Genomic DNA, 23,842 nt, shown 5'->3' with positions numbered 1-23,842 from the left:
AAGAGGACTCCACCTTGGGACAGCAGCAGCTCCTACAATCCCTTGAAGTTGTTTTTTCATGCAGCAGAAGTTGGTGTAGGCACACTGTGAGTGAGGGGCTGCTTGGAATGATGGAGCAGACAAGGAATTTCCCCCAAATTTATTCAATGGCACAGTTCTTGCCCCACCTCCAGCTTCCAAAGGTAAGGCCATGGGTCTGATCCATCTTCAAACAGCACAGCAATATTTCAAAAAGAGTTATTCCAAATGATCTTCCAATATATAAAATAAAATTTACATATAGTCCCCATTTTTATACCAAAAAAATAGCTTTTTTTTTTTTTCCCTTGTATAAAATATCTCCTCAGCAGGTTACAGACAATCATGGGACAGGAGGCCCAGCAAGTGGTTTCCATGGTCAGAGGGGTGCAATGATGGTGTTTGTCCTCAAATCTCTCTTTCTCCACTGAATTCATCTCATGTTTTGTAAGAGATTCCTAAAGTTTTCCAGTTCTTTCACGCTGGTTGAAACCCTGTGTGCAAGGAAAGCAGAAGGGAAATGTTACAGCAACATTCATGTAGTGAATTATTTAAAATCTGGGAGAAAGGGGCTGCATCCAGCACAGCTTCAAGCAGCTCTTGGGAAGAGAAGATTTGGAATTCAGCTAAATTAGGTTGAGGTTACAACCAGGCCCTTCACTGTTCCCCTGCCTCTTTCTAAAGCAAACACTGGGAATCACAGGGGAATAGGATGTTAAGGAACTCATCCTTGGAAAATCCTCTTTGCCAGAAACTCCTGGTCTCTCAACATCACAAAGAGCTCATGCATAACCAGAGTGTCCTGAAATCCCCTCCCAAAGGCCTCATTATCCTCCTTTTCTGACCAAAACTCCTCATCCAGAGAGGCTGGACTGATGGATTCCAGTTAAAAATGCCATCATGAACTGGGGGAGAGGCTTAAGGACAGCAGCCCTTGCCTGGGACAATGCTCCCAAAACAGTCCCACAGTTCCTTAAAAATGATTAAATTCTTTGTATCTTAGCATAAATGCTTCCTTGAATTCCTTACAGAAATGCAGAGTATAAAGAATATTTTAAATCATTCCAACTGTTGTACTCCATACCAACACCTGGTACCACACTATGACCAGAGCAAGAGTCTCTCCCAAAACTGCTGGGAACTGCCTGAAATTAGAGCTCAAACTGGATGTACACAGCAGTTTATGCAAAAACAGAGGGGAAAGTCTCAAACTCACCTTCCAAAGGCATTAAATAAGGCCACAATTTCTTGTCTGGTCAGCTGGAACCCATAGGAAGGGCCACTCTCAGGAATCTTCTCGATGAGGTTCTCTGAGAAGAGGATCTTCAGTGCTGTGCCCAAGCCCTGTGTCTGTGCAGGGATCAAAGAGGATCCTTGAACAGCAGCACTCAAACCTCCCTGGGCAGCATCCTCTGGACAGGCCAGGAGGATTCCACTGCAGCCAGGCCCTGCAGCCCTCCCCTCTCCTGGCTCACCCCAGCTCCCCAGGCTGAGCAGGCTCCCATCAGCTGCTCCCTGCACAGCTGAGCAATCAGCAGCCCTCAGCTCTATCCAGGACCTGCTTGGGATCCAAGGGCCAATCCCAGCCCCAGAGCTCCCAAATACTGCTGACAAATCTCACCTGCAGCTTCCCCCACAGCCGACACTTGAAGCAGCCAACACAGTCCATGATCTTGGAAATGTTCTTAAAGTGCAGCCTAAATTCCTCCTGGGGGGAAAAGACATTCATGGTTGTGCACTAATTAGGGCTCCTTCCAAGTATTAATCTGAATTAATCCTGGAATTCAGTGGCACTGAGGTAGGAAAAGCCTCCTGCAGTGGGGTCCTTGGCAGGAATTACCTTTAGTTTAGCAGCTTCCTTTTTATTCCCTGCAAAGAAGGAGTTTTCATCGAAATGCAGCGGGAAGGACCTGGAAGGGAATGCTGAGAGTTTGATTTCTGCCCTCCTTGGATGTATGGCTGCAGTCAGGGGTGGGCATAAACACAGGTGGGAGCCACTGGACATCCCCAGAGGTGTTTTAATCTGACATCCACTCCCAAGGAGTGGAATGAGATGATTTAAGGTCCCCTTCCAACCCAAACCACCCTGGGATTTTATTTTCTCTTCAAATTTGTATTGATTGCATTCCAATTTGTATTTGATTGTACTTTCTCTTCCAATTTGAGCTGGCATCTCATCTTGGAGACTTTTTCAGCAATTTCAGTGCTGACAGACAGAAGCACAGGAGGGTGATGAGATAAATCAAACATTGATCACTTTAGGAGACACCCATTTCTGTCTGGTTCCAGTATCTTCTATTCCTTTTACTCCAAACTCCATCCAACAGCTCAAACCTCTGTTACCAAGATATTTAGGATGGTTTTTTTTTGTTGCAAACATGAAGCCAGGCCTGGTATCCCACAGATGAGTCACACAGGTAGCCAATTTTAGGGCTAACACGTAGGCAGTTATTAAATTCAATTCTGCTAAATCCAAAATGCAGCCAAGGCTATTAAACCATGGGACTAATTAAACTGTGGGACTAATTACCCAAATTCTGCAATTTCCATACAGATGTTATTAATGTGTTCCCAGCAAAACTACACTACTGGTTCCATGTCCCTGCTCATGGCAAGGGGCTGGGCTAGATGACCTTTAAAAAGCCCTTTTCCAACCCAAACCACTCCATGTTTCTGTGATCCTACTGCACAAATGACTCCAGGAAGAAGCCAGAGCTGCCTTTCTAGGAGCTTTACATGGCAGGTTAAGCACACAGGGATGGTGGCCGAGCCACTGTCCCCAGGCACTGAGTGCAATTACTTGGCCAGATGGAGAATTTCCAGCAGCAGGTGTTTGATCTCTGCATCCTGGCTCTCATTGCCGGTGTACAGCTGGAACCCAGGGCGCTCAAAGAAGGGCAGCACTTTGGACAGGGCCCTCAGCTCAATCAGGTACAGAAAATAGAGGTTTTTGAGTCTTCTGGGCCCTTCCCCATTGGTAAGAACTTCATCAAACCTCTGCTGGAACTCCGTGACGTTGGGGCCCCATTTCTTCTCCGACCACGAATCTGAGACAGAAACAAACCCCAAAGGCATCAGAGGTGCAGGGGTTTTGTGGGAACCCCCCAAAGGTTCCTTTGATGGGGAGATCCCTAAAAAGTTCTGTGTAGAACTGAGAGACAAATGGGACTTTTTGTATTTTTGGTCTTTAGGTTGTTGTTTATTTTTTCTCTTATCAATAGTTTAGTATGTTGTTTACATGCTAGACTTAATGTAGAAAGAGAAAGGTAATAAAAAGTTACAGGTTAGGTTGTTGTTTATTTTTTTCTCTTATCAATTTTATTTTTTCTCTTATCAATAGTTTAGTATGTTGTTTACATACTAGACTTAGTGTACAAAGAAAAAGGTACTAAAAAGTTACAAGACACAAAGGTTTAAGGTCTTTTAAAGTTATTTTGTTCAATTAACTTTTAGAATTAGTATTTTATTCCTATCTTTCTACTAATAGCTAATTATTTGTTTGTTCACCCAATAGAAACTCACTCCAAAATAACCTTGGAGGAAGAACAGAGGGAATATTTGCTGGAAGGGCTGGTACAGAACATGCTGTCAGACCCAGAAGCATGAGGCAACTGCATCCCTAACCCTGTTACACCAGCTGGCTGCTGGAAGAGCACAAACAGGCTCCAAGCAGCACCTGGCAGAGCCAGGGAGGTGTCAGTGAGGAGTGAGGCAGGAGAGCTGGGGCAGGAAGCAGCAGGATTTACCTTGCAGGAGGTACCTGGCACTCAGGTGGATGTTGATGCTGGCGTGCAGACCAGAGATGAGCCTGTAGAAAGCTCTTTTCTCCACACAGACCCCTGCAAAGAAAAGGGCAGTTTAAGACACTGAAGGCACTCACTGGATTGTGAGGTAGGAATCGAATCCCACTGAGAGTGGCCACTAATCCCAGCATTGCCCATTTCCTGTCCATCCCAGGAGGAGCAGCCACGTTGAGAGCAAGGATTACCTTTGAGCCACTTGTAAAATGTGTGCCCTGGAAAGAAATGAAAACACATCAGTGAGGGAACAGCCCAAGCCTGATGCCCTGAATCCACCTCCAGGCTGGCCCCAGAGGACCCTCAGCCCACTCCAATTTGCAGAAATTGGGAAAGGAGCATTAAAAGAGCATGAAAAGAGTTTTCCTGCCCACCCTTGTGAGTGATGCTTCTCTAACACGGCACAGCAGCAGCTCAAACAGCACGTGGGCTTTCCCCAGGGGGCTGGGGGGGCACAACAGGGAAAAACAAGGATCAGGGATTGCTTTCCTCTTCTGGCCACAGTGGGGAGAGGGATATTTTTATAAAACAAACAAACCAACCAACCAAAAAACCACAGAGTGCAACCGAGCGTGCAGAATGCCACAAGTCAGGGTTTCACTGTCCCTGCTCTGTGCAGGGAAGGGATCTGGAGATCAGGATTTGGGGATGGTCTGGAGACAGGAAAATGCTGTGGAGAATGGAGAACTGCAGGGAACAGCCCTTCCCAGGGCCTGAGGGAGTTGGGCACCCCTCTCCTACTGCTCCAGATAATGGCAATTTGGGATTATGAATCTGTTCAAAGCTTTCCCAGTAATGAGCACTGAAAAAACACAGAACAATTCCTGTTCCCAAAGGCTGCTCACACTCGAGTGACTGCCTTCAGACTGGACTTGTGCTGTTAAAAAAGTGCTGCTGGACTTTTCAAACCCTTCACATGAGGATGGGCTGGGACAGGGAGCTCACAGGGATCTCCACTCTGCTGAGCAGGGACAGGACCTGTCAGAGAAGGGCTGGAGCTGTGCCAGGGCAGGTTTGGGTTGGATATCAGGGAAAGGTTCCTCCCCCAGAGGGTGCTGGGCACTGCCCAGGCTCCCCAGGGAATGGGAACAACCCCAGGGCTGCCAGGAGTGCTTGGACACCACTCCCAGGGATCCCAGGGTGGGATTGCTGGGGGGTCTGTGCAGGGCCAGCTGCACTCTGATCCTTGTGATCCCACTCAGGATTTCCTATGATGCCATGCCTGCAGTTCCTGGTTTGCCTGATGAATGATTTTGCTAACCAGGTGCATTATCTGATGCACAGCCTGTGACAGCAGGATAAGGACAGCCCACTTGTTTCTGTTAGCAGTAAAAACAAACAGTGCCACTCACCTCCATCATCTCCTGGGGGAAAAAAGCACAAGTGGTGGAGGGAGAGAGAGAAAAAGAGAATAAAAACATTACACACAACCAAAATTAGGCTCCAGAGTACAAGCACTGCTCTGACAAGAGAAGGATCCTCTCCAGGGAGGTTTGGAGATGTTCTGAACACAGAAACCCCAAGTGCAGCTCTGAGGACACCGATGAGAACAGTGCTGAGTAACCTGAGCAGTGCAGGAGGGATCAATATTTGCAAAGGAAGTAACAGCTGACATTTCCAGGGACATTGCACATGTCCTTCAGCAGGAGAAGAGCCACCCCTCCCACCAGGGTCACAGGAGGGGATGAACAGCTCCACAATTGAGGGGGAAATGAGGAGCTGGTGGCAGAGGGTGCTGCTGGAGGGTGATGATGATCTCTTGCTCCCAAACCCCCTCCCTGCTTTCACTGACACTGCCTGGCCTTGGCTCCAGGGCAGAGCTGCTCTCTGGGTGGTTCCATGGAGGATCCAGCCAGGTTCTCATTTCCACCCATCACAGGGGCTTTGGCACTGCCAAATTCAGAGACCAGGGAGCCAAGGAGAGCTCAGGGGTCAGTCCTGCTCCCAGCCCCTCCAAAACTCACCATTTTCCAGGACTGGAAGATCAGACATTCCTTTTTCACAATGGATGCTAGGAAAACCCACTTCAGGTGCCACAAAATTCTACACTTGGTCAAGAGCTACAAGATATTTCTGATCCAGCAGGAGAAGGAGCCCAGGGAACATTTACTGCTCCTGGAGCTGGGATCAGTTCACTACTAACCCACTTAGTGAGATAAATAAATGACTCACCTCTGCCAGATGCCAAAGGTCTTTTTACATTCTGAGGCCTAGGAGGAGGAAAAAAAATAATTTAAATAAGAGATGTAAATAAGTTACTGTCTCTTGTGTGCACAAACAGAGCAGAGCAGCAGAGCAGAAGTAGCTACTTCAAACAGCCTGAGGGGATCTAAAATCCTCTTCCATGCTTTAACTTTGCTCAGGAAGGGAAAGGATAGAGCAAAATGTGGGTTTCTGTGGGGTTTGGTGGTGCTTTCTCCTTTTTTTTTTTTAGAAAAAACAGGCAGGAAAACTCAATTCTCTTCTTTTGGGCCAGCCACATGACTTGTCCCTGGTGCATCCCACCCTGCACAGGCACTGGAGCAAAGAGGAGGATGAGGATTCATTTCTGCCCCTCTGCACAATCCAGCACCCTCAGGTTTGTGGAACTGGTCCCCCAAAGCACCTACTTGAAGCAGTTTTCTTCATAAATGCTGTTCCAAATCTTCCAGGCATCGGGGCCCTTGTAGCCAGTGTAGCGTTCTGGGTTCAGGAGCAGATCCACGTACTCAGCATCAGGAGAATGGATGTCTGTGGAGCACAGCTGCCTCAGGGACAAGGATTTTCTCAGGGAAAATGATATTTTCCAAAGCTGATCCAGCCACCTCTGCCCCACCTTGCTGGACACAGCAAGGCCCTGAGCAGCAAGGAAGCTTTTTCAGAAATATTGGTGTATTATTTTCAAAATACTGAGGTCACGGGGGGTGGAAAGGAGCAGAAATGCTGTTGAGATGAAATATTGCACTTTGGCCTGGAATTGGGGCTGTTCAGGCTGGAGAAGAGGAGGTTGTGTAGAGCCCTCAGAGCAACATTCCAGGATCTGTACAGGCTACAGGAAGTGGGAGAGGAGCTCTCACTCAGGAACTGTAGGGATAGACAGGGAATGGCTTCCCAGTGCCTGAGGGCAGGGATGGGTGGGATATTGGGAAGGAATTCCAGATGTGAGGGTGGGCAGCCCCTGGCACAGGGCTGCCCAGAGCAGCTGTGGCTGCCCCTGGATCCCTGGCAGTGCCCAAGGCCAGGCTGGTCAGGGCACCCTGGGACTGTGGAAGGTGTCCCTGCCATGGTAGGGAGTGGAATAAGATGGGCTTTAAGGTTCCAACCCAAACCATTCCATGATTTAAAGCTCAGCAGAAGTGCTCAAATCCCATGGCAGCCCTGCCATCCCTGCCAGGTGCCCATACCATCAGCCTCACAGAAGCTGTCCGAGGAGTCGTCGTGCTGTGCCCACTGCAGCACTGCCTGCCGTGTTTCCTTGCTGCAAAAAACGTGGGGAAAACCTCTCAGAGAGGGCTCTGAGCCCAGCTTTCCTTCAGGACAAGGAAGGATTATGGCAAAAGAAGTCAAACCTCAAAGAATCATCAACGGCTCCGAGCCTCTTGGCTTCCTCACACTCCTCAGCGAGGCTGTTGGCTTCTTCTGAATACTGGGTTGGAAAGCAAAGGGGTGGGGAGGGATGAGGATTAAAAAATATTTTTTTTTTCTGTTTTAGTTAGCCTTCAGTGCACTATTAACACAGGTTAAGCCCCAGAAAGCCTTTCATGATTTAGCCCCCCCTGTGTTTGCACAGGATGTCCCAAAGGTTTGTGCAATGCTGCCGAGTCTTGCAGGGACTCGGGGCAGCCCTGGCACTGCCTTGGGAGCTTTGTGTGCCTGGTGACACCAACTCCTGGAGAGATGGCAGAACACCTGGCCCCAGTACAGCCACCCCACAGGCTCTGTGCTCTCCAAGCACTCGAAGAGAGTAAAAATTCAAGCCTAAAGAACATCCTGACATTTACTGAGCCACGCTCAAAGCCTGGGGCCAGATTGCGATTCCTCATGACAGAAAAAGACTTTGAGGGGCTGGAGAGGGTCCAGGGAAGGGAATGGAGCTGGGGAAGGCTCTGGAGCACCAGGAGAGGCTCAGCCTGGAGCAAAGGAGGCTCAGGGGCCCTTGTGGCTCTGCACAGCTCCTGCCAGGAGGGCACAGCCGGGGGGGTCGGGCTCTGCTCCAGGGAACAGGGACAGGAGCAGAGGGAACGGCCTCAGGCTGGGCCAGGGCAGGTTTGGATTGGATATTAGGGAAAATTCCTTCCTGGAAAGGGTTGCCAGGCATTAGAAGGAGCTGCCCAGGTTGGTGGGGCACTTCCCAGCCCTGGAAGTGATCAAAACCCACGTGGATGTGGTACTTGAGGACATGGGGCTGGTGCAGTGACAGCTGGGCTCCGTGACCTTCCAGGTCTTTTCCAACCTTGGCACTTCTATGGCACAAAACTGGACCACAAAACAAACCCCCCTCATCCTTCTGTGCTCAGCCACACCCACCTTGTAACTTCCAGCTCTGATTCCATCAGGGACTTCATCCTGAAAGACAAAACAAAGCAAGTGCCACCTGTGGGGCTGGTGAGACCTCTCAGCCCCATCTCTGGGAAAGGTCTGGGGTGTCAGCACAGCTGCCAGAGGTGACAAGGTGACCACAACACTCAGCCCAGCTTGCAGCACATCCAACTCCTCACTCCTCCCCAGACCAAGGAGAAGAAACATTCCTAGTTGTTTATTTTGATTTTGTTTTTTTTTGTTTGTTTTGTTTTGTTGTTTTTTTATTTTTTGCAAGATTCCTCTTCTCCAAAGGTCTGAAGCCTTCCTCAGGTGCTACATCAGGTTCTGCTTTGCTTATCCAAGCAGGAGTTTGGGGAAGCCAGGTCTGGCATCACCTTCCTGGAAGGAGCCCAGGTGCCTCCTCATATTTTTCATCTACCAGCCCCTGACTCAAGACATTCCAAACTTCCCTCTGATCCATCATGATTCCATCTGATTCCATCAGGGAATGTCAGCCCCACACAACCAGCCCCAAAATTCTCCTCAACTTTCATTTTCTCCAGGAGTAGGAAGGCAATAGAACCATTTCTACAGGAGCAAATACCGTGATGGTAAAAAGAAAAATTAAGCAATAGGAGTTATTTTTATTGATTTCAGGATGAAATGGACCTAAATCAAAATAATTAAGAACAGCAGGGACAGTCAGTTCTTAAAATTAGAACAACTTTCAGCTAAAACTTAGGTAATTGTAACAGAACTCCATCACATTACTCATAATCACTACCAAAAATAGATTTTATTTTAAGGAAGAAAAAGTATTTAAACAACATTTAGGGCTATTTTGAGGTGTAAAAAAAAAAATAAAAAATTCATCATTCCATTTTAGAACCCAAGAGTGAGGGAGTAAGACAGTCTGTGCTGGCTGTCAACACCAAAACATGAAATGTCCCCAAAGGGGCCACCAGCCACCAAGCTGTGACTCCCTCACCTTCTCACCCCCTGGTTTTGGGCAGGCATCTGCAGTCAGGGTGTTTTCTTACAGCTGAGGGAACAAAACCCTTTTGTCCAGGATACAGGATACAGGGACAGGAGTGCCCTTGGAAATGGGATGCTCAAAGAACCATTTCTCCTACAAGAGGCCTGGAAAGCTCTGAGACAAATTCATTAGCCAAAATTAAACCACAGAGCAGCTCATGGGCAACAAATTCTGTCAATTAACACAAAATCAAGAATGGATTTGCCCTAAAAACGAATGACTAATTGAAAAAAAAATCTAAAAAGACCAGGAGAAGTTTTTGGCTGTTTGCAGAGGGTCAGCTGTTAAAATCTGCCTTGAAACTTTAATTAGTATTAGTACAGAATTTAAGATTTTGGCCTTTCTTATGGCCACCAGTGCTGCTGCACCCATGAAAGATCCATCAGAGCCCCAGTTTTGCTGTAAGTAGAATAAAGATTCAGTCACTTGTCTGCTGTTTCCTCTTGCTCTGCAAAAGTTAAATAAATTAAAAAAAAGGTAAAAGAATGGATTTGGTACTTACAGAGGGGCAGGGCTGAACAGCACAGTCTCTCATTCCACAGTGACTGTTGTCCTCCCAAAAGGGACAAGGCTTCTGTAGGTTTACCTGCAAATAACACATCACCCATCAGTAACACATCTCCCCCTGCAGCCAAGCCAACCTTCCACTCCCCATTTTTCCAAGAGAAACCCAAGTTCTGCACTTGTTTGTTCCAACCAGCAACCCCCTTGGCGACCCAGACTGACAACATCACTCACAACCTTGTTATCAGCACAGGTTTAAATCCTTTTAATCCTTGCTTGGGTCTTTCTGCTGGGGCTTTCTCACACACACATTTCCATAATTCCAGAATGTCCTGAGGGCCAGAGCTCCCTCTGCTCTGGAGCCAGGCTGGGAGAGCTGGGAATGTTCCCCTGGAGGGGAGAAGGCTCCAGGGAGAGCTCAGAGCCCCTGGCAGGGCCTGAAGGGGCTCCAGGAGAGCTGGAGAGGGACTGGGGACAAGGGATGGAGGGACAGGAGCCAGGGAATGGCTCCCAGTGCCAGAGGGCAGGGATGGGTGGGACATTGGGAATTGGGAATTCCTGGCTGTGAGGGTGGTTATGCCCTGGCACAGGGTGCCCAGAGCAGCTGTGGCTGCCCCTGGATCCCTGGCAGTGCCCAAGGCCAGGCTGGACAGGGCTTGGAGCCACCTGGGACAGTGGGAGGTGTCCCTGCCATGGCAGGGGTGGCACTGGATGAAACCATTCTGGAATTCCAGGATTCAAGGCTTCATTCAGACCAATCTCAGTCATTCTGTCACAAATCCCAACCCTGGAAAGAGAAAGGACATGAGCTTCTTTAACAAATCCAAATTTTTCTCTTTCATGAGTTGGTACCAAGCACCATTCTTCCAAAACAATCATCATTTAACAGGATTTGGTGGGTTTGGAAGAGAGGGGCATAAAGGGAATCTGACTGAATGGGAGCAGAATCCACCTCATGGAATCCAATCCAATATGGAATGTCTGGCAGCAACAGCCATCAATGAACCTGAGGGTCTGGAACTAATGCAGGTTTTCCATGTGAAATCCTCTCATTATGGATCACCGCTCATCAGCATCTTTAAATCACAGCTCACCAAAGGAAGTCCTCTCATTAATGTGTTGCATAAGAGGCAAAAATGGATAAGAAAATATCTTTGAAATCCTCTTAAAAGTACATTGCATCTTATTGAGATTCTCCCCCAACTGACTGACTGCACTCTTAAAAGATCAGGGTTAAAATGCAGGTGTCTGATTTTGAAAAGATCAGCAGTAAGTTCATAGGAAATTAAAAAAAAAAAAGACAGCAGCACACAAAGAAATACAATTCTTGCAAGAGAAAATGACCTTGTAGTATCTAAAATAGTCACTTTGCAGGAGTTCATTCAGTCTAGGAAAAAGTTTGTAGTTGTTGAAGGCATCGATGGTTTCTACATCACAGGTGCAGTCATCTAAATAACCAGTAACCTGGGGGAGAGAAAAACAATGAAATCACAATCAACAACACCAAAACTAAGACATCAAATATAACAACTAAATATAAACAACTATACGTATAACAAATATAAGCAACTCAGCCAGGACTTTTTAACACTGCAGAGAATAAAATAATTCATCATTTTCTTTCCTTTTCCCAGCAAGCCAAGTTAAGTTTAAGCAGAATGGACATGGCTGCTGAGAGCCACAGGCTGCCAGCTCAGGGCCCTCCTGGATGAGCCTCAGGAAGCCACTCCTGGAGGATAACAGGGAGCTAGAGCTGCAGTTTGTATGTGGCACCAGCTAGGCAACAATGCCACAATGCCAGCCCCACAGAAAGTCCTTGTGGTTCATCAGCTTTGGTTTGGTTTGGTCTGGTTTGGTTTGGTTTGGTTTGGTTTGGTTTGGTTTGGTTTGGTTTGGTTTGGTTTGGTCTGGTTTGGTTCAGTCTGGTCTGGTCTGGTCTGGTCTGGTTTGGTTTGGTCTGGTTTGGTCTGGTTTGGTTTGGTTCAGTCTGGTCTGGTCTGGTCTGGTCTGGTTTGGTTTGGTTTGGTCTGGTTTGGTTTGGTTTGGTTCAGTCTGGTTTGGTTTGGTTTGGTTTGGTTTGGTTTGGTTTGGTTTGGTCTGGTTTGGTTTGGTTTGGTTTGGTTTGGTTTGGTTCAGTCTGGTTTGGTTTGGTTTGGTCTGGTTTGGTTTGGTTTGGTTCAGTCTGGTCTGGTTTGGTTTGGTTCAGTCTGGTCTGGTTTGGTTTGGTTCGGTCTGGTTTGGTTTGGTTCAGTCTGGTTTGGTTTGGTTTGGTTCGGTTTGGTCTAGTTTGGTTCGGTGTGGTTTGGTTTGGTTCAGTCTGGTCTGGTTTGGTTTGGTCTGGTTTGGTTTGGTTTGGTTCAGTCTGGTTTGGTTTGGTTTGGTTCAGTCTGGTTTGGTTTGGTTTGGTTCAGTCTGGTTTGGTTTGGTTCAGTCTGGTCTGGTTTGGTTCAGTCTGGTCTGGTCTGGTCTGGTCTGGTGTGGTTTGGGGAGACCGCCATGAGTGTGAGCAGAGGATGGAGCAGCTCTGCTGTCAGGAAGGGCTGACAGGAGCTGGGGTGCTCACCTGGGGCAGAGGAGGCTCCAGGCTGAGCCAAGTGCAGCCCCCAGAGCCGGAGGGAGCTGACAGGAAACACAGGGAGAGAGGATTCACAAGGGATGGAGTGGGAATGGCTCCCAGTGCCTGAGGGCAGGGATGGGTGGATGGATTTTAGGAAGGAATTCCTGATGTGAGGCTGCGGAGGCCCTGGCACAGGTGCCCAGAGCAGCTGGGGCTGCCCCTGCATCCCTGGCAGTGCCCAAGGCCAGGCTGGGCAGGGCTTGGAGCAGCCTGGGACAGTGGAAGGTGTCCCTGCCATGGCAGGGGTGGAATGGGATGAGCTTTAAGGTCCCTTCCCACCCAGAGCATTCCATGACTCTGTGATTAAGTGCAGCAGTCCCTCTGCTGGCCTCAGAGAGCCATTTGGCACAAAAACATCTGTTCTACATCTGATGGATCCTTCTTGCATCATCCTGAACAACTCAACAGGCTTTGTGCAAGCCCTGAAGGAGGAAAAATAAAACACCAAACAAAGAAAGAAGTAGCACAAATTCAGCTGTGGTTTCCTGACACATCCATTACTGGCAGATTACAAAGTTGCTCAACACAGAAGTAGTTTTGCTTCCCCCACACCCCCAGTGAGTCCTTGGGGAAATCAGAGAATCCTGGAATCATTCAGGATGGAAAAGATCACTGAGTTCAACCACTACCCCAGCACTGACCATTCCCCAGCTGCCACATCCAGAGAGATTTTCAATCCCTCCAGAGATGGGCACTCCACCACTGCCCTGGGCAGCTGTGCCAGAGCTGGACAACCCTTTCCATGAAGGAAATTTCCCCAATATCCAATTTAAACCTCCTCTGTTACAACTTGAGGCCGTTCCCTCTGCTCCTGTCCCTGTTCCCTGGAGCAGAGCCCGACCCCCCCTGGCTGTGCCCTCCTGGCAGGAGCTGTGCAGAGCCACAAGGGCCCCTGAGCCTCCTTTGCTGCAGGCTGAGCCCCTGCCCAGCTCCCTCAGCTGCTCCTCATAACTCAACAAGAGCTACACAACAACTTAAATAAAATTATATTTACCACCATGGAAATGGAGCTGAGAGGAGGATGCAGAAATGGAGCACAGAGTCACATGAAATGGGGAGGTGGGGGAAAAAATAGCCAGAATTCCCCACCCCACTGGAACAACTCTGTTTTGTTGAGGCAGCATGATTTGGAGGCTCACTCATATTTTCAGTGTTTACACTGCAGCTCAGTGTGTCACCATCACACATTTACTGAATTCTGTCCTGCATTTTGCACAGTAATGAAGATTAACAGTGATTTAAGATTTCCACTCACCTGAATCACCCTCGTAAAAACAAACAGCAGCAATTTGCTAATCCAGTTACCCAATTTAAAGCTGTTGCAAATTTATATATACATTTAAGAAAACACATCAAAACAACAAACCACAGGCACTAACCAACCACATTTTTATTTCCTGAAATCTTGATATCCTTCAAGGCAGGAAGCTTAAAGGTTGGGTCTAAAAGTGACCTAAAAAAAGATTTGGGGATAATCTTCAGCTGCTCTCTGTATCCAAAGGAATGACATCCCTGTAAAAGTGGGAACATTGGAGCTCCCACCAATGCTCCCTCTGGCAGCACCATTTGGACCAGGTCTGGTTTTGTTATGTCTGGTGACCAATTCAAGCCAGAACCAACCTCATCCTGAATATAATCCAGAGATGAAAAACTAACATCACTTTTTTTCTTGTCAAGCCAAAAGAGATGACAGCAGCTCATGTGGACTTAATTTTATTTGGTTGGCATACCCTGCAGGGCAATTAAATAAATCAGTTTGCAGTCTGAACACTGCATGGAACTACACACAAGAAAGATTCTTGACTGAAATTACATGAAAGTTATACACTGAAAGATCTGAGCTTGAGGCTTCAGCTGCAGTCTTGTAATCTAACTTTGTCCTCTTCTAGTAGTAGGAAAAGATGTCAGAAACCAGGACAACAGTGCAAGAGGAGCTGGAAATAAATGCATTAATGGATAAGATCACTGTAGTATTTTTCCACAAGTTGTCTGTGCTCTACCCCACCAGGAAGCACTGCAGATGATCCCAAATCCTTAGGACTGGATGGGGGTTGTCCTTTGGAGCACTCCAAACCCCAGTTTATTGGTGGGATCAGCCTCAGGGTCACCCTGAACACACCTGTGGGGGCAAGGGGCAAAGGGAAAGGTGCTGGGAAAACTCCACATCTGCTCAACCTTTCTTCCTCCAAGGATTTCAGTCAGAATGGGTAAAAATGGGCAATTTCCCCAGGCTGTGTGTGCACAACCTACAGCCAAAGGAGTACAGAAGAGAAGCAGCACCAAGAGCTGAGGCTCCTCAGAGCCCTGGTGAAAGCCCCAGTGATGCCCCAGCAAACAGCTTGAAGCTGAGCCACTGCAACACCCAGGGCAGCGGCAGTGCCAGAGCATTTGGCAGGACCTGTCTCCATTTCAGAGGTTCCCTCTTGCTCCACAACCACCCCAGAACCTAAGACTCAGGGCAGTGGCAGTGCCAGAGCATTTGGCAGGACCTGTCTTCATTTCACAGGTTCCCTCTTGCTCCACAACCACCCCAGAACCCATTTTTCAGCCCTCCCTTGGTTTGGGACTTCACCTCCTGCTGCCAGAGCCGCTGAGCTCTGTGTCAAACGTGCCCTGCAGTGGGTGGTACCTCAAAACACTTCCTCCCACCCCACACACAAAATATTTACCTACATCCTCAGCCTGTGCCAAGGAGAGCAGCTGTTTGAGATAAACCAGGGATGGACCCAGTCCCCAACATGTGCCATGAGCCTGCTGGCACCGTGAATCACCCAGCTGAGGGGTTTGCTCCACCTGCCCTGGGTGTGAGAAGCTGGCAGGAGGCTGAGGGGCAGGGCTGGGCTGGGCTGGGCTGTCCCAGTGGGACAGAGCAGCAGGAGTGGCTCTGGGTGCTGAGTGAGCTCCAGGGTGAGGTGCCACAACCCCAAAATCCAACCTCCACCTCGTGTGCTGGGAATACCAACAGCAGGGACTGTGCAATCCCTGGGTTTGGCCTCTGCTTCAGCCTCCTTCTCCTCCATGCTGCTCTTCCCACCTCCTTCTGCTGCCCTGAGTGTCACAGGAACATCCCCTGAGCAGTGGATTTTGGGATTTCTTCTCGCTGTGTCCCACAGCACAGCCAGGCAGGAAAGAAGGAGAACTTTCCCCGCATCTCCCACCACAGCCAGGCAGGAAAGAAGGAGAACTTTCCCTGCATCTCCCACCACAGCCAGGCAGGAAAGAAGGAGAACTTTCCCTGCATCTCCCACTACAGCCAGGCAGGAAAGGAGAACTTTTCCTGCATCTCCAACCACAGCCAGGCTGGAAAGAAGGAGAACTTTTCCTGTATCTCCCACCACAGCCAGGCTGGAAAGAAGAACTTTTCCTGCATCTCCCACCACAGCCAGGCTGGAAAGAAGAGAACTTTTCCTGCATCTCCCACCACAGCCAGGATGGAAAGGAGAACTTTTCCCTGCATCTCCCACCACAGCCAGGCTGGAAAGAAGGAGAACTTTCCCTGCATCTCCAACCACAGCCAGGCAGGAAAGAAGGAGAACTTTTCCTGCATCTCCCACCACAGCCACAACAGGGCACAGGGAAGGGAATGTCACAGAGGCTGAGGGGTTGAGTTTAGCCTGTACCAACTTCCCTGGCAGTGCCTGCTCCTCTGGACAAGTCCCAGGCTGATGGTGAGCAGATGCCTTCCCTGCTCCCTCAGCAGAAGTCTCCTGGCACAAAGGAGTGGACTTCCATGATCCTTGTGGGTCCCTTCCAGATTCTATGAAATTATTTCATCTTTTCCAGTGCACTTGGAGCAGGTTGCTGGCAGCCAGCTGAGCACAGCCACTCCTGCACCTGCCCTGGAAGCTTCATCTGCCACTCCAGGTGCTCTGTCCCCATCTTCTGCCCAGAAAACAAGGACTAGGTTTCCCAGAACTCACACAGCAGCAAATCTCACGTGGGAGCCTCAGGATGGGGTCAAACCAGGGCCTGAAGGGCTGTCACAGCATCCCAGAATGGTTTGGGATGGAAGGGAGCCTAAAGACCATTTAATTCCACTCCCTGCCATGGCAGGGACACCTTCCATCATCTCAGGGCTCTCCAAGCCCTGTCCAGCCTGGCCTTGGGCACTTCCAGGGATCCAGGGGAGCCACAGCTGCTCTGGGCACCCTGTGCCAGGGCCTCCCACCCTCACATCAGGAATTCTCAATTCCCAATCTCCCATCCACCCCTGCCCTCTGGCAATGGGAAGCCATTCCCTGTGTCCTGTTCCTCCATCCCTTGTGCATCCTCTCTCTCCATCTTTCCTGTCATCTCCTTCAGGTACAAGAAGGTCACAATTAGGCCACCCTGAAGTCTTTTCTTTTCCAGGCTGAACAATCCCAGCTCTCCCAGCCTTTCCTCACAGGAGAGCTGCTCTGATCATCTTGGTGGCCTCCTCTGGACTCCTACAGCTCCATGTCCCTCCTGTCTGCAAGGAGCACAGAGCAGGACACTATTCCAGGAGGGATCTCACCAGAGCACAGAGGCAGAATGTACCTCCAAGATCTGCTTCTCTCCACCTGGACACTCCTCCTGAAGAGAGAAGAGTTCCCCTTTCCCAGAGAAATGGGAACTGTGCTAGGAATGAATCCCTGCCCCAGAGGCTGCTGAGTGAACACCAATCCCACAGGAACACAAGGACAGCCTGAAAACCTGCCCAGGGCCCAGGGAGGAAACTCTCCATGGTCAGACTCACCCCTAATGACAGCATCCTGCCCACAGAAACATTCCCAAAGGCAACCAGCCCTCTGGCAGACAGGAAACCTTCACAAAATCCCCTCTGCCAAACACCTGCAGCACATCCTTAATGCAGCTGCATCAGCCTGTAAACAGCAAATGAACAATAATTACCAGGAATATACAGGAGACATCCATGGCTGACTAAAGCTGTGATGCAAACAGAATATCTCGAGGGGGGGATGAGCTGCCTGTAAAATTTGAGGGGATTTTGATATTGGAATGTTAATCAGAGCTTGGGAAGCAAGAAAGCAGTATTTGAAACACCAGTGTTTGTAGCAAGAGATGGATGTTTCTAATAAAGGTTTCAGGGCTGCTTGGTCTCTAAGGAAGGGAGGTAAAATAACAGTGACAAAAAGCAGGTGAGGCATTGCCCTGGGTGCAGGCACACAGGAGAGCAACACCCATTCCAGAATCACAGCCTGCTGAAGTCAGCACCTGGAATATTGCTGGAGCAGCACTCCCAGAAGTGGCCCTTGTCACCTGTCCCAGCACAGGCTGGCAGACAAGTCAGAGCTCTTCCAGTCACCCACTCTGAGGCTTCTGCATCTCATGAGACAGCAGGAGATGGTTCACAGGAGGAACCCAGAGCTGTACCAGGCCCTCAAGGAGCTAAACAAAGGAGGGCAAACCAGATCATTGAAGGCTGGCCCTGTGTTTTCTTTGGTGGCCAATAAAAACCACCAGGCCAAGGGGATCAGCAGATTATTTTTAACCAAAAGATGAGGCAGCCCTCAGGTGTGATTTAAAAGGGTTGGTGGTTACAAAGGCTGAGAAATGCTGCCCTACATGACACCTTTTCCTAAAGGTAATAAAAAACCCTGCCCTAAACATTTGTAGGGAAAACCAGGCTGCTCCACAGAATGCAAAGTGCACTGCAGCAACCCAGCAGTGCTCAGAGCAGCACACCAGCTCCTCCAGCCCAAGGAAAAGAGCCTGGCAGTCACTGCCATGCCAGAATGCCAGTTCAGGTAGTGGCTACAGCTCCTTATCCCATTCCACACTCCTGACTCAACATTCAAACCTCCCTGCTTACAGGAAGCTGCAAGGAAAAACCCTGCAGAGATCCAGAATCTAAAGGCATGTTTTTCAATTCTTTATCACCAGAGCTTTTATTTACCATTTCCACAGGAAGCTGAAAGTGTCAAGAGCCTCCCCAGAAGCCAAAGCCAAAGCCAAGAGTGTAATTCCATTTGTTTTCTTTCTCTACTCTCAATTCCTGACGCATGTTTAAGGACTAGAAATTTAATACAGCAAGAGTAGCATTTACAAAAACTTCCTGTTTTTAAAGGCAACCAAAAAAAGGGGCTAAAGACATTGTGACATCCTCACTCCTTGATCTTACAAATGTGCTTATCACAGGAATTATTCAGGTTGCAAGGGACCTCAAAAACCATTTTATGTCACCCCCTGCCATGGGCAGGGACACCTTCCACTGTTCCAGGGTGCTCCAAGCCCTGTCCAACCTGTCACATCATAACCTCTAAGAAATCAGATGCAATATTCTTACAAGCAGGTCGTGTAGAGCAGAAACTTTTTTTTTTTTTTGTGCTTCCTCAGAATGACTAAAGGACTAATTTGCTCTCAGAGTAGGATGGAAGAGATGTGTTCAGAAGAAGAACCTGGCCTTGGGCACTTCCAGGGATCCAGGGGCAGCCACTTTGCTTGTGCAAAGCGCTGTCAGAAGGAACTGCAGAGTGATCTCTTCCTTAAAACCAGGCTTGTACCCAGTTCCCTCATTTCTGTACCTCAACAGAAGCTGCACTGAGTGCACAGTGACACCCCTGGCACACAACAAGAGGAATTAACCCCAGAGGAGTTTTAGGGAGCAGAGCAGCCCAGCTCCCACCTGGGCATGGCAGGGCAGGGTGGCAGGAGAATCCTGGACAGCAGAGCTGGGAGAGCAGCAAGGCAGGAGAGGGGATGAAGCAGCTGCCAGAGATAACAATGATATCCCTGAAACATCTCAAGAAAGGCACCTGGGTAGCCGGGGAAGAAATGCTCAACAAGTTGGAGCACTCCCCTCTACTGATGGGAGCAGGGAGAGAAGACAGTTAAGGCGGCATGGAAGAGAACCACAGAACCCTGGAATGGTTTGGGTTAGAAAGACTTTAAAGCTGATCCAGTCCCACCCCCTGCCATGGCAGGGACACCTTCCACAGTCCCAGGTTGCTCCAAGCCCTGTCCAGCCTGGCCTTGGACACTTCCAGGGGTCCAGGGGCAGCCACAGCTGCTCTGGGCACCCTGTGCCAGGGCCTCCCCACCCTCACAGCCAGGAATTCCCAGTTCCCAATCTTCCATCCATCCCTGCCCTCTGGCACTGGGAGCCATTCCCTGGCTCCTGTCCCTCCATCCCTTGTCCCCAGTCCCTCTCCAGCTCTCCTGGAGCCCCTTCAGGCCCTGCCAGGGGCTCTGAGCTCTCCCTGGAGCCCTCTCCATATGAACACGCCCAGCTCTCGCAGCCTTTCCACCCAGGAAAGCTCCCGCAGCCCTCGGAGCATCTCCGAGCCCTCCTCCGCGCTGTCCCCAGCACCTCCACTCCCTTCCCACGCTGGGCACCCCCGACCTGCCCACCGAGCCCGAGCCCAGCCCCATCCCGCTGCCCCCCCGTGCCCACCTGGCAGAAGCAGCTCGGCTGTGCGCCGCGGGGCAGCGCCAGCAGCCCCAGCAGGACGAGCCGTGCCCGCAGCCCCGGCAGCACGATCGCCATCGGTGCCGCCATCTCCGTGCGCGCCCGGGCCGCAGCTCGGCGGGGCCGCCCCGCTCGCACCGCCCCGCCCGGGGCGCGGCCCGGCGGCGACGCGCGGAGCCGCACGGAGCGAGGGCACGGAGCCGCCGCCTGCGGGACACGGAGCGCTCCGCCGGTCCGGGTTGGAACGGGTAATAACAATGGCATGGTAATGACAATCATTATCCGCCTTGTCGGATTAAAGGCTTTTGGGGTTTTTTTGTAGTTGTTGTTGTTGTTTTTTTTTTTTTTTTACTCAGAGGCGTTTTGAAAAGTTTTATTCTATTTTTAGTTTCGTTTGAAAGGTGAGATAATGCAGATGTTATAATTCGCGCTATTACAATCAGAAGCTATTTATTTATTAATTGCACTATAATATACATATTATACTATATTATATTAGTCATATTATATTAATTACTATATATATTATTCTATTAATTACTATATATAATAAAATAATATACTTGATATATATTATATAATATACTTGATATATATTATATATAATATATGTCTATTATTATATGTATATATAATGTACATATATTATATTATATTATATTAATTGCATAATATAATATAATATAATATAATATAATATAATATAATATAATATAATATAATATAATATAATATAATATAATATAATATATATGTGCATTATTATATGTACATATAATGTACATATTATGTCCTATTCTATTCTATTTATTACTATATATAAAAATATATGTAATAGAATGTAATAGAATGTAATATATGTGTATTATTATATGTATATATAATGTACCTATTATATTATGCTATGTTATATTATATTATAGTGTATATTTCTTAATTACACTCTATAATACGCTATTATTATAATATATATGTTATATTATATTATAGTGTATATTTCTTAATTACACTCTATAATACGCTATTATTATATATATATATAATGTACATACATTATATTATATTATATTATATTATATTATATTATATTATATTATATTATATTATATTAATTGCCTAGTATAATATAATATAATATAATATAATATAAGTAATATATGTGTATTATTATATGTATATATAATGTACCTATTACGTTATGCTATGTTATATTATATTACAGTGTATATTTCTTAATTACACTCTATAATACACTATAAGCATTTCTTGGCCTATCAGTCTTGGCCCCACCATCCTGTAAATGTTTTAAAGCTAATCATTCAAAATTACTTTTTGTGGGTCTTAATACAATGTATCTTTCATAGTTCTATTTTTCTAAAGTGTTTAATTTTTTTTTTGGTAAGGCTGTCTGTTAAAACTTCTTTCTATTTCTCTCTTAAGAGTATCTCTCCTATCTATAACATTTCTAAATTAATACTTCTTACTTTAAAATTTATATACAAATACATACTATAGAAAAACCTTTGATCAGGTTTAAAAATTTTCTTCAAATCTATTTCTTACATGGTAAAAGAACAATATTTCCAGTGCTGGGGTGCTCCTGGCCAACAGCCAAAGAACACTGCAGTGTGTACAGCCAGGGTATCTTTATCCTGTTACGTGCTGAGGTGCATGCATATTCATGTGTCTCATGCATATTCATGTGTCTCATGCATATTCATGTGTCTCATGCATTATTCAAACATTCTTTCAGACTTTCTGATGCTTTGGGAACTCCTTTGTTTGACTTCTTCACACTCAGGGTCATCTGCATGACACCCTGGCTGTCAGGTCAATGTGTTTTATTTCTTCTCTGTCTCCATCCTGCTGGTTCACATTCTCTGATAAGGATTTAGTATTAAATTAAATTAAATTTAACATGGTACTCTCTAATTGCTCTGGTTTGTGTCATGGTTGTCACCTGGACAGGTTGATCAGTGGATGGCCTTACACTGGTTTTAGTTACACAAAAGCCTTTTCACATATAGAACAATACATTCATTTCACCATTATTTCCATAAGTGATACATAGATATTCTATTTCTGTTCTATTATATTCGTAGATATTATATTTCACAACTGTTTCTGTGAGCAATACTTGTGCATACTTAAACTGATAGAGATTATATTATATTAACAAGCAGCTAAAAAGAGTTATAATTGATATTGTAACCAATTATAATAATTCTTTTATTTTAATAATAATAAATTAATTTAATAATAACAATAATTTACTTATAATCACTAACAACATGCAAAATCTAATGCATAAATGCAAAAGCCAGTATTATCTGGTCATTTTTCATAGTCACACAGTGGGGATTTGGGGTGCAACCCCCAGCCCCAAGGGCTGACAGATGAAGATCAGATCCAAATTTTTATTAGCAAAAATAATAAAGCACATGCAAGGTCCCCATTGTGTCGTGGGTTGTTTTGTCTCCACCAGGAATTTACAGCTACCAAGGGACAGAGGAGAAGGTGCCAATATAAAACAGGGATGTTCACTTTACAGAAGAAAAAAACACTTCACCCCACTAAAGATGAAAAGCAATGCTAATAATCCAGACCAAAGCCAACTTTAATGAATATTCACACATATTAATTACCTGACAGTGACAGCCAACCATTTGGTCCATTTGTATCATGGTTCATTTTTTGCCTTCACAGTGACTGGAGGGAAAAAATTAGAGAAAAAACAAATTTACTTCATTCATCTTCTGAGGTGTGGTTTGGATTTAGCCAGTGTGTTTTTCTGCCAATAATCTGATCACCAATGCTTTAATTCTTTGCTCCTCAAAATCATTAAGCAGATTTAAATTACAAAAGCTTATTAGTTTGTGGGCTGCCCCATCCTGGCAGTGTCCAAGGCCAGGCTGGACAGGGCTTGGAGCAGCCTGGGATGGTGGAAGGTGTCCCTGCCATGGCAGGGGGTGGGATCAGATGGGATCTAAAGTCCCTTCCAGCCCAGTCTGGGATTCCAGGACACCAAACCTTCCAGGTTTCACCCAGAGTAGCTCCACTCTGAGGCAGAGCGTGAGGAGAAGGTGTCTGATCCCTGCCTGGCACTGACCAGCCAACAGCCCTTCCATGGCACCACCAGCCTTCCCTGGCACACCATTTGGGATGAGCTCCAGGGGTAAAGCAGGATTTGGGGAGCAGCTGCTCTGTGACTCAGGGCCCTTGCAGAGCCATGGGGATGGGAATGAAACCCCAATGTTTTTCTTGGTTTCCCCTTGCCAGAGGGCAGGGATGGATGGGATTTTAGGAAGGAATTCTTGGCTGTGAGGGTGGGCAGGCCCTGGCACGGGGTGCCCAGAGCAGCTGTGGCTGCCTCTGAATCCCTGAAGTGCCCAAGGCCAGGCTGGACAGGGCTTGGAACAACCTGGGATGGTGGAAGTTGTCCCTGCCCATCGCAGGGGGTAGGATGAGATGGGATTTAAGGTCCCTTCCATCCCAAACCATTCCATGATTCTGTGACAGGAGATAGCTTTTAGCTTTTCTCAGACCATTATCTTGCCCAGATGGACAAAGGTGACTTTTTGTCCCTCCCAGCCCTCATTCCCAGCTGGCAGTGCTGACATTGGTCACTTTATTCTCTGCAGAGCTCAGCTCTTGCTCATCCCTCCTTGCTCTGCTGGCCATTGCCCTCTCAGCCTGGCCTCTGCCTGCCCTGTCCTGCTCTGATACCCCCAGTGAGGCTCTGTGGGATTTTCCAGACCACAGCAGCTGTTGGTCTGCCTTGGGAATTGTTAAAAATAGCCTGGAAACTGTTGTTAAATAGTTGATAGATGGTTAAGCATGTACTGTTCCTTTGGTTATTATATTGTAGAAGGGGTTAAAAGGGTAGTTATGAGAAATAAGGTACTCCAGGTACCATAACACACCTCAGTGAAGTGCACCAGCCCCCAAGCGAAACCATCCAGCCTGGACAGAACTGTGAT

At 47.4% G+C, this 23,842-nt stretch overlaps 1 protein-coding gene across 1 annotated transcript; it reads right to left on the bottom strand.

The window, feature by feature from the left end:
- Nucleotides 1-124: 124 nt before the first annotated feature.
- ERO1A (endoplasmic reticulum oxidoreductase 1 alpha) lies at nucleotides 125-19,951 on the bottom strand. The gene is made up of 16 exons (XM_036383896.1): nucleotides 19,848-19,951; nucleotides 11,200-11,319; nucleotides 9,854-9,937; nucleotides 8,322-8,360; nucleotides 7,364-7,440; nucleotides 7,199-7,272; nucleotides 6,425-6,545; nucleotides 5,988-6,025; nucleotides 5,168-5,179; nucleotides 4,007-4,033; nucleotides 3,765-3,857; nucleotides 2,819-3,065; nucleotides 1,859-1,928; nucleotides 1,640-1,726; nucleotides 1,235-1,368; nucleotides 125-512 (listed from the first exon to the last, which is right to left on the bottom strand). Exons 1-16 carry the CDS (start codon nucleotides 19,938-19,940, stop codon nucleotides 452-454), a joined length of 1,377 nt encoding a protein of 458 aa, XP_036239789.1. The 5' UTR covers nucleotides 19,941-19,951; the 3' UTR covers nucleotides 125-451.
- Between the last annotated feature and the right edge of the window lie 3,891 nt (nucleotides 19,952-23,842).

Source organism: Molothrus ater, chromosome 6 (assembly GCF_012460135.2).
Source record: "Molothrus ater isolate BHLD 08-10-18 breed brown headed cowbird chromosome 6, BPBGC_Mater_1.1, whole genome shotgun sequence".
Classification (NCBI taxonomy): Eukaryota; Metazoa; Chordata; class Aves; order Passeriformes; family Icteridae; genus Molothrus; species Molothrus ater.
Note: the sequence above shows the minus strand (reverse complement) of the source record. Positions and strands in the feature narration are given on the sequence as shown.